General features: G+C 39.2%; 1 protein-coding gene across 4 annotated transcripts in view; it reads left to right on the top strand.

Moving 5' to 3' along the window:
- Window positions 1–9361, top strand: part of Ubn2 (ubinuclein 2) — a 76020-nt gene extending 66659 nt beyond the window's left edge. For 3 of the 4 annotated variants that reach the window (XM_029478831.1, XM_029478832.1, XM_021165456.2), the window contains one exon: window positions 184–9361. In XM_029478831.1, the coding sequence (XP_029334691.1) occupies window positions 184–233 (50 nt within the window). In that variant the 3' untranslated portion in view covers window positions 234–9361. The remainder of the gene's footprint in view (window positions 1–183) is intronic. The other variant, XM_021165455.2, reaches the window with a different exon arrangement.
- Window positions 9362–10547: the final 1186 nt, after the last annotated feature.

The raw sequence follows: 10547 nt of genomic DNA on the forward strand, positions 1-10547 counted from the left end.
GATAGTTTTCATAGAGTTTTCAGTCACTACCAGTCTACAGAACCAACTTCTGTAATACCATCACCACGTGAGGTAAAGGTTATCTTTTTAGAAATGTAATTCACAATAAACTGATTCTTCTTGCTTTTGCTTTTGCTTTTTTGCGATGTGCAAAACATATCAATTTAATGTTTCTTTTCTCAGATGGAGGCCAAAGTAAAGGGGACACTAAGTTACCACGGAAACCTCAGTGACTTTCCAGCAAGGGAGAGAGGAACCACTTGGCTGGCTGGCGGGACCGACCTGATGGGAAGTCTTGGTGGTCACAGGGCTGCTGTTTCTGTCCATGTTTACATGCTTGTCCCAAGCACTGTGGTGAGGAGGAAGAGAAAGGAAATGTTACTTGAGCAAAGCCAGTGCAGGAGGAAGAGATGCTTTTGTGCAAAGTCAGGGAGCTTTGGTCTTTTCAAACCCAAGCTCCCGTGTTAACCGACTTAAAGCAGACTCAGCTGTCAAACCCACAGAAGTGTCAATCTGACTGTATAAAAAAAAAAAAAAGGAAAGAAAAGAAAAAGAAAAAACTGGGGAGAAGGAAGGAAGTTAAGAGGATTTGGGTAAATGGCCATCCATCCTGGGGGTTAGGTCTGAACACTCTACAGATAAGTGCATAATAAAAGCAGCTACAAGTAGAATTAGCCCAGCTTAAGGAGACTCAGTCATGTCTGTCTAGTGGACAGATTTTCCACAATCAGTTGCAATGAGGCTCTCCAGACAGTAGCCGAAGAGTACTGTGCCCTGAAATGTCCTGAGCAAACTTGAATCTTCTACAGTATATAGCAGGTCCCCGTGCGAGTCAGCGGCCTGAAGATACTTTAGCAAAGCTGCTGTGAACACAGTGATGTGTAGTACTATAGCTTCTAGATTTTTAAAGTCAGGAAAAGGAGCCTGTGCTCTTATGAGACAAAATGTAGATAATCCCTTTTTATAAAGGGTCAGTTTCGCCCTCCATTCAGAAGGAAGTGCTGCACTCCTTTCCACAGGTGACTTGTCATCTGGTATTGACTGCTTAATAGTTCTTTCTAGTCCTGATGCGCAGAAGTGACTGCTCGCATTTTCTCTTGACATGTGGGTCTTTGTTGTTGGGCTGCTGCTTTGCTGCTCATCTCTCTTGCAGCCTGCCAAGAACTGCAAACGCCCAGTTCCCTCCCTGCACAGTGCTCTTTCACTAGCGGTACTTTAGGTGACTAGAGCTGTTGATATAAACAGGAGTGTGCACAGCATCTGTCTCTTCATGGGTCAAACAAATAGTGTATGTATAATAGTGGACTGTTTTTCATCCTGAAGTGGTATTTTTAAAGGGATGAATTCCAATAGGAATACGGATGTGCACAGGAAAGGATCACCTTATATAACTATCACAATGAAGCTTTATGACCCATACCCAGCGGAGGATGTTTTGAGCATTTGGAATCTTAAAAGTTTTACTAGGACTTACTCAGAATGTTAATATTCAAGTCAGCCTACAGATTATAAGATTTGTTAATTCTAGTTTTCATATGCGAATAGAGGCAATGAAGGGTGTGAAGGGGAAAACACAATTCTCTTGGGATACATTTTATTTTGCCTCAGCTATGTTTGTGGTGTCCTTGAATTTTAAACTTCTGAGTATTTTCAGACTATCCTAGAATAAGCTCTGAGTGATACAACTTTAGTTTTATATATGGTGACAGACTAGCCTGGTAATAACAAGATTGCTTCTATAATCTCATTACATATTACCCTGTATCATTTAAGTTTATTCAGATAAGAGTGTTAACCAGACCCCATTTTCCTTTGATGAGCAAAAGTCCCAAGAAGCCTCTAGGACTATAATAGCCAATCACAGACCTGCTCCAATTTTTATGCCTATAATTTGACTTCAAAGTTGCAATGGCATGCTTAGTAGCAAAAAAGTCAATGAATAATTGAAAGCTTTAGTTCCAAGAACTCGTTACAGTAAAGGAAGATGATTTTTTTTTTTTTAGAAGAACATTGAAGCTGGGTATGATGGCCCATGCTTGTAATCCTAGAATTCAGGAAGCTGAGGCAGGAAGATCTCAGGTTTGAGGCCAGCCTGAAGTATTTAGCAGCAAGTCCCAGGCTAGTCTCTACTGGACTAACAATGAGAGCCTGTCTCAAAAAAGAAAAGAGAAAAGAAAAAAGGTAAACAAAGGAAAGGAATCACTGGTATAATTTCTTAACTGTAGAAATTTACTTTACCAATAAAACAAATAAGGAGGCTATGTAAGCCCCAGTAGATATTTTAGAAAGATATTGGGATGTTGCAGAGAGGTTTGACTTGAATTTAGCATGTTAAGGTTCATTTGAAAGGTCTCTTAGAGAAACTTGCTCAGCTCTTGGCTTAAGTCAGCACCAGGAAACTTGGTTTCACAGGCCTGCTTATACTTCATAGATTGCTGTACTGGGGTGTCTGTTGAGGAAGGCAGCCTTGTACTTCATTTTCTCTACCCAGAGAGAAGTCCATGTGTGTTAGTGTCTCTTCTTGCTGATACTTGTGTATTTGTGTATTTGCAGACACATACATATTCATATAAATCAATCGATATTAAAAGTCAAACAATAATTGTAGGTTCTTAAATCCATCGATTCTGAACCATGCTATATGAAGACCCTTGATGGTTCTCTTTCCCATGTCATTTTATAAGATTACCCTGGGCTCTGAGACTATGCTGTGTAAAATATATCCTGTTCCTGTCAGTCTTGACTCCTTAAGGACTGCTGCCAGATCCCCAGTCCAGCAACCCTTTCATGTTATACAAGTGAATCAAAGTCCTTTCTAAATGTAAATACATTTCTTTCTATATCATAACATTGAAAATGGTGTCCATACTTTATGGTTACCTGTCTTTACAGTTTTTATTACTAAACAAGCATATAAGTTGGTTATTTTTTAACAGAGACTTGCAATTCATACTGTATTTTTGCACTTAAAGTCAAATTATGTTATTTTTAAAATGGTGAGTAACTGGAAAGGATATCTGTAGAGCAGTGTGTATCACTAAAGAACGTTAGCAACATCCAAATGCAGAAGTAAATCAGCACATGTAGGTCCCATTCGATGGGGTCCTTGATTCAGGAAGATTAAACTGTCTGTTTCCAACTGTCTTATCTTTGAAATTGCCTTCACTGATGTGATGTCTAAGCTGTTACTGTATATAAAGGTGATCCTCAGTATTCACAAGCAATAACAGTCAGCAGCGCTGTCCTCGGGCAGCAGTGCTGGACCACAGCTGGAGACTGTTTGCGAGCCAAGTGTCATGCTCACTCAGAGCCTCCAAAGTAAATGCAAGCAATAATCTCTACTAAAATCAAATTATAGTTATTCTCCTGCTTCTGAGAACAAAGAGTGAGAATCATGATTTTAAAACAATCTGGAGAAAAGATTTGGGGAAAAGAAGCCAAGTTAATGTATAATAACAGAGTCCTGATACTTTGAAGAAATCAAGAAGATTCAATTAGTACATTCTTTCATGCCCACCACCCCTTTGATGGATGTTATTAGCCCAAATTATCTTGTTTTGTGTCATAAACAACGAATAAGGCTTATTTGGGTCCCAACACTGGGGAAAGAACTGGGCATATACCTGTGGGTGTATATTGACTGTGGGTTTGACACCTGCTTGGAAACAGCTTATTGAAAGTGATCTTAATCCAGAATATTTTTTCCCAAAGCAGATCTAAATTGTTTACTATGCAGAGATGGAAAGGGTAGGCACCCCTATTCTCCTCTTGTTGTCCTCTCCCACAGCCCTTCCCACCTCTCCTTGATTCAAGACTTTCTAAAATGAAAATCCTACTGTTATTGCGACTGCCATTGGTTATGAGAACTCTGTTCTTTGGGAATGTCTCTAGAACTCATTGTTTGTCCTACTTGCTGCTACATTGGAAGATGATCTTTGCCTGTGTTGGCTGACTTTAACTGCTTTATTCGTAGGAGACTTTGTCATGTCCTTTGACCCCTGTGTAGAAGAACTAGGGTACTTTAATTTAGGAGTGTACTATAAAAGCACACTGGTCCTGGTATTGTTAGAGAAGTTTGGGATTTGTTCCCCTTGTTGGTTTTTGTTTTGTTTTATTTTTCAAATTGAAAGTAGAAGAAAGAAAAGTCTATAGTCCAGGCTCGACTTGAGCATTGCCCTGTGCTTCAGCATGGTGCTTCTGCTGACCCACGTTCTCCGAAGGGCACTTTGATTTCTAGTTGTACATGTGCGGCTCTTTGTTTGGTTTTGCTTTCAGGGTGCTTTTGGTTTTGTAAAAACAAAGCAGAGAAAAGTACAGTAGTAGATAAATGATCACAAACATGTTATGCAATTTTATTTTGTAAAGTTTTAAGGGAAAAGTTTAACTCGTTGTAAATAAGTTCTTATCTCTGGTAAAATGCTTATATTACTCCTCTAAACCATGCTCAATTCAGGCCTTTGTCTTTGTTAAGTGCCTTTTATTTCTTTCTTTTTCTCCCTCTTTTGAAACTTTCAAATACCCTCAAGTACAGACTGATGAAGTCAGGGGATTCAGGAGAAAGAATCTGAGACTTGCCAAAATCATGTCATGTAATAACTCTCTTCCTTCTGCTCTGTGTGTGTGGACACAGTATGAGGTGCACAGCGTGTGTGAAACCAGGAGCAGCTGTGCCATGGCAATCCTCCTAAGCACTGCCCTGTTGACATTGCAGAACTGCCTTGTTTATTCCATTGCTTTGAGTTGATTCAGATGGGCAGATTGGGAAGTGGTCTTTGCACATGATGCTGGCTTCCCTTTCTGAATATCTGTAGAAGTTAATATATATGTGTGTGTGTGTATATATATATATATATATACATATAGGGCATTATATATATAAAACATATGTGTTGGTTATTGCAAACATAATAAACTCGGTGGACTCATTGACTATTTCTGGATGTAATCCACTTCTCTCTACCCCTCAAATCTTTCAGTAGTAGTGTGTGAGAAAGCATCAGGATAATAAGAGCATTTGTTGGTCAAGGTGATATGATGCCCTATGCAGACAAAATTCAGTACTAGTGCTAGAACCATGGGGTGGTGTCTGAATACACTTTTGAGGAGGTTGGCACTCGTGTCAATATTAAAAGACGTTTTCTTCTGGAAAATGATCTTGAAATTGTATAGCTGAAACGTAATAAACTTAGATTTTTAGACAGTGAGAAAACACTTATATAATCTGGACATACTTGAGAAATGTTCAGTCTGTTTATTGCCGGATGATCAGATTTGCTCTGATTTCATGATTGTTTAAATGTCTTTCCTGAGCAAAATAAAATAACATAACTTTCAGTATCTAAGACTTGGGGGGGAGGGTTCTGTTTTGTTTTTTTTTTTTTTTAGATGTAACATGTTGAAAAAGACTAAGTTGAACTGATCCTCTGTATATCTACAAAGGACCCCCTTTTAAGTAAAATTTTAGTTGAAAAAGGAGACTTGTGGCTAAAAGAAGAGGTTCCTATAGCAAAACTGTTGTTAGCCAGCTTAGGGTCAGTAGTGAGCATTAGTTCCTAAACTACTTTATCTAGGGGGAAGTCACTTAACCTTTGTGCCTCAGATTACCCATGAGACAGTTGGGTATAATAATAATAATCACCTACCTCCCAGGGATATCAGAGACTTTACTATTTCAAAAATATTTTGTTTTTCTAAAACATTCTATATAATTATAGTATTATCTTCCTGCAGAGGTTGAAAAAAACAAATGTTTTCCTTATAGTGGATATAAAGAGCACCCTATGGTCTTTAAGTTAAAAAAAAATCACTGGAATTTTAATTTAGATGTATATTTGCTATTTAAACATGCCATATTTGTTGTGTGGTATAATTATTAGTTTCAGATTAAATCAAAGGGGGATGAACACTAAGTTTCTTAACTATCAATAGATTTTTTAAAGCTTTTATGATGTTATTACTTGTGTGATATTTGCAAAGGTTGTGAAAGTAAAGTTAGATAAAGTTTGAATTATGGATAAATGATCCTGAAAGTTTAAGCCTCCTTTGTCTACATTCTGAATCTAATTTCCTTGTAGTACTTGCCTGGTGATGGAAAACTATTTTTTACCTTTCTAAGAGTAAGTCAGATTCCCACATACGACTCCTGTATCAGTAGGATTCTCCATCTTTGCCCGGGGGATGGAAATGGGGGTGGGCAAGCCTACACTGGGACGGCTGTGAGTTCTTTTAACTTTGTATTTCATGCTTCTTCAGCCAGAGCCATCAGCTGTTCGGGTTGTAGTAAAATGGGAGGAAGAACGACAGAATTCACTCCCTAGCTAGGGCAGAGGTAAAGATGGTCAGGATAGAAGGAAATATGATTTCCCTAACTCCTGGAAGGAAATTAGCATCATTTTATTTTGCCCTCCAGGCATGCACACTAAGTAGTAATCCATAACATTTTTCTCTTTAAAACGATAACAACAGGAACAAATGGATACTATAGTTTTTGTTAGGGCTGAGTAGTGCATGTGAGAGTGGGAGCGGGGGGGTTAGTCTAAATGACAGCAAATATTCAGGGTCAGAGAGAGTGGAGTGCAGGGTGTTGAGGAGTAATTACCCAGCTCAGGTGAGTTAGGAGGTAACACTGGGCTGAGGCAGCCAGCACATCTGGGCTGACCCAGAACTGGCTCAGACCTAGTTATTCTCTAGTCCTTCTAAAATCATTTTGGGGATTTTTGTTGATTTTTTTTTCTCTCCAGTAGCCTCTGAATATCAGCTATGCAGATAAGCATATGCTTCGTTTTCCACATTATATTCCTATTCATTGTTCAATAACAAATGTTAAGATTAACCCAAATGAATGTGTGTTTCCTCTAGAGAAGAGTAACAGAAGCCTAAAATAAATATCATCTGTTTTCATCTGCCCTAAAATGTGAACGTCACATAAAACGCTAGCTGAAGATCCTTTTGCCCATGCAGACCTAGAGTTGATGTTGTGGAATGTGTTTGCACTTTTATGACAGTGTCACCTCGGTGTAATGCTGAGAGGCTTAGCTTAGTGTTCAGGATGACAGAGCTGCAGTCTTGGGCTCTGATTAAAATTAGTTTCAAATATCAATGTTGAATTTGTCTTCATTTCTTTCAGTCTTCACTCTTGCCTTTGGTGTGAGCTCTTAAGTTACCACTTGCTCCACTACAGTATAAATTGCCTGTTGTTACATCTAGGGAGAAAAGGTAAATTGTCTCCATATCCTCTTCTCCCTTACTTTGCCCTCTGCCCTCAGTTCCCATCAAGCTAGTGTAAAGATTGTATGGGGAGAGTTTGCATCTTAGTGAAGGATACAAATACAGATTATATTAGAGTTTAGTGGCAATACCTTTGAGTAGCCTGATGCTAAATGACACTTTTCTTACGCACACTCAACAGACCATTTGCTTTAAGGTGGCTATTTGTGATCTCCTTGTGTCGTGATGTTTCTGCTTGTCTGTCTTTCCTATGTACTTCCATTTCATAGCAGCTAGTATTCAAACTTTGTATACATTTTACACTGCTACCCAAACTAGTCAGTGACGTGTTTTGAAGTTTTCATGGTACAAATTAAGGTTCTATACATAGTCTAGAACTTGGGGGTCACTGATGACTGGGGTTTCTTCTCTTTTCATTTATATTCAAAAAATAGATTTCATAGGCTGAGAGTCTGTCTCACTGGTGGGACTCTTGCCCAGCATGTACGTAAGCTAGAGCTCCACACAGCAGTGCACAGTAACAGTAAGTAGATCTCATTTTTACATAGCCTGGGATACCAGTGTATTTTAAGATTCTTCAGAAGAAATACAGATTTTCATTAGGGGCTCACAGCAGTCTGCCTTGCTGACTGTTTTCATACCTCCTTGCAACAGAGCTCTTTTGCCAAGGTCTGAGCCAACCAGATCATTGAATCCTAGTTAGGACCTAAGTCCTAATTTTAGGTTTCTCCAAAAAAAAAACATTACTTGCCCCAACTTTGCTACAGTATTCTGGGTTTGTTTGTTTGTTTGTTTGCTAAATCTGGTTGTTAGATGCTTGTTAATAGAGCTCTGGTTAGAATTCAGTTAAGGTAATTTGTCTGAGATAACACGAGAGCCAGCAGCAGTCCAGACTAGCCACTGTGTGTGTGATAATCTGTGCTGAAGTTTCCACACCAGATTGTATCTTCTGTACTTATAACTGTAGACTTTCCTCCTGTTATACTTATCTCTACTGTTTACAGAAACGTTATGCCCTACTAGAAAATTCACTGGCAAAATTACCAAGGATTTGCCCTAATTTTGGCTAGTAATATAAAAAGGAAAAAAATATTTTTCTTAGTTGACAAAAGTATTTGTTTTAAATAGTTAGAAAGTTGAGCCAGCTTTGGTCAGTTTTCCTGGCATTTTGGCTCTGACTCCATCATAGATTGCATGTACACTTTGGCATGTGATCATCAGGGACCCTCTCCCAGTAAAGACTGGTTTTCCTCCCACACAGCTTTCAGGAAAGAGAGCCAAGCTTTTCAGTGACCTGTTTTCAGCTGTCTTTGAAAGACTATCTTATTCTAGAAAATGCTGGCGTGCTAAACTGTTCTTGGAGGAGAGTGTGCTAGTTTGACCCTCCTCATGGTGTCTCTTGTCCTGTTAAACTTATCAGACTTTAAGGAAAGGAAGAGAAATCTCTGGTGAATTTTGTGTCCCAAATACTGAACTTAAGTCTAACCAAGGTGACTAAGAGATGGGTGTTTTCTCTCTCTCTCCTTGTGAGCAAGGTTTATTTATGGTTGTAAGACTTACCATGGAACTGCAGACCTATTTGCAATACCCAGAAAACAAGAGTCAGAATTTTAGTCATGTTAAGCACAGATTTCTAACCCTTTGGTAAAGTTTAGATAAGGGGGGACTTTTGTTTAGTAGCAGAAGGAAAAATAATTATTTATACAGTGAGTGTCCACCCTGCAAAGCCACTTCCCAGTAGGGAAGCAGCTCCTCTTTGGTCCCTTCTGCCCTACACAGATGCTACCATGTTTGCAAGCCAGTCTCCAAGAAGGAGCCGAGGAGTTGATGGTCCTTTAGAGGAGAGGCCTCAGTTACTGGGTTGCATCTGCTTGTAGGAAAGTGCGTTTGCTAACTTGAAGGAATATATGCTGTACTTCAAATAAGTGTGTGACTTAATACTTTGGGATTTTTTTTTTCCCTCTAAAACTGGACCTGAACACAGCTTTGAGTTGGTATTTGTAATAATCTCAGGACCCGAAAGATTGTAGCATTTAGTGTGTCTTAAAAATTATGTACTGTACCAGCCATGGAGTTTTGTAAATATACCTGTCTCCCTTTTTTTGTATTATTTTAGTAAACAATAAATAAATAAATAAATAAATTTAATAAAAGGGGGTGGTGATGATGTGTGTGTTTGTGTGTTTGTATTTGTGTGTGTGTGACTGTGTGTGTATGTGAGAGAGAGAGAGAGAGAGAGAGAGAGAGAGAGAGAGAGAGAGAGAGAGAGAGAGAGAGAGAGAGGCTCTTTTTGAGGCAAACTGGTGCTTGTTGAATTTCTAGTTCAGTTCAGCAGGAATATAGACAAAGTGCTGCTGTTGACCCTTACAGTGAGCGAGGAGGAGGTCCCTCGTTCTGCCCTCTGGTGGTTCATGTAGTACTAGCAAACCGGAAGTCAGGAGCTAAGCTCTTCTCCTCTGGCCATAGTGCCTTGGTGTTCTTGGTCTAGCTCCAACATTCTTTGACCTCTGGCATTAAAGCTTCCACACTTTGAAGATTCCTGGTTTTAGAGCTCTTAAAACTTTCCTAAGAGAGAGAAAAAAAGGGGGCGGATTATAAAATAAATAAAAAGCAACAAAAGAGCCTCACATTTCATAGGACCGCCAGTGAATTTTAGATATTTCCAAACATGAATCTGAGAACTTATTAAACTAGCCCCACTGTGCACTCCTCAGTGCAGGGATTTCTGTGTTCATTTTGCTTTGCGACAGCCTTGTTCATATCCCAGGTGTAACTAGCAAACCCATTTTAAAATGAGAGCCTCATTTGATGCAGTGTAGATGTTTCCTGGCTATCCTCCAAGACAGGACCTTTTTACATGAGTGGGTTTTTCTTTTTGTATATGTTAATGTGTTTGTTGTATTAAATAAAGATGAATGTAAATATTACTCTGTGTCTCTTGTATTATTGGGTTAACTTAGGTTTAAATGTTCCACAGTCAGCAGAGGTTGAGGTTTTAAAATAATAAAACAATTTGTAGTTACTTGATGGTGTACAAAAAGAATTCTTCAAACTTGCTTTGCCACCAGACATTTGAGTTCTGTTCTGAAACAACACAGGAGGGCTCCGGGAAGTAGAGAAAGCTTGAGGTGACCTCTGAGCTGTTGGCTGTCAGGAAGCAGTGACAGTTAGGTGTACTTGGAGATGCGTGCCTGAGTGGGTGGAGTCTGAGAATGCAGGCTCACTAGATCCTTCCTGTAGGCAGCAGAGTGTGTGTGTGTGTGTGTGTGTGTGTGTGTGTGTGTGTGTGTGTGTGTTGGGTGATACACATCTGTGCATAG

The sequence above is a fragment of the Mus caroli genome, chromosome 6, assembly GCF_900094665.2.
Source record: "Mus caroli chromosome 6, CAROLI_EIJ_v1.1, whole genome shotgun sequence".
In the NCBI taxonomy this organism is placed as follows: Eukaryota; Metazoa; Chordata; class Mammalia; order Rodentia; family Muridae; genus Mus; species Mus caroli.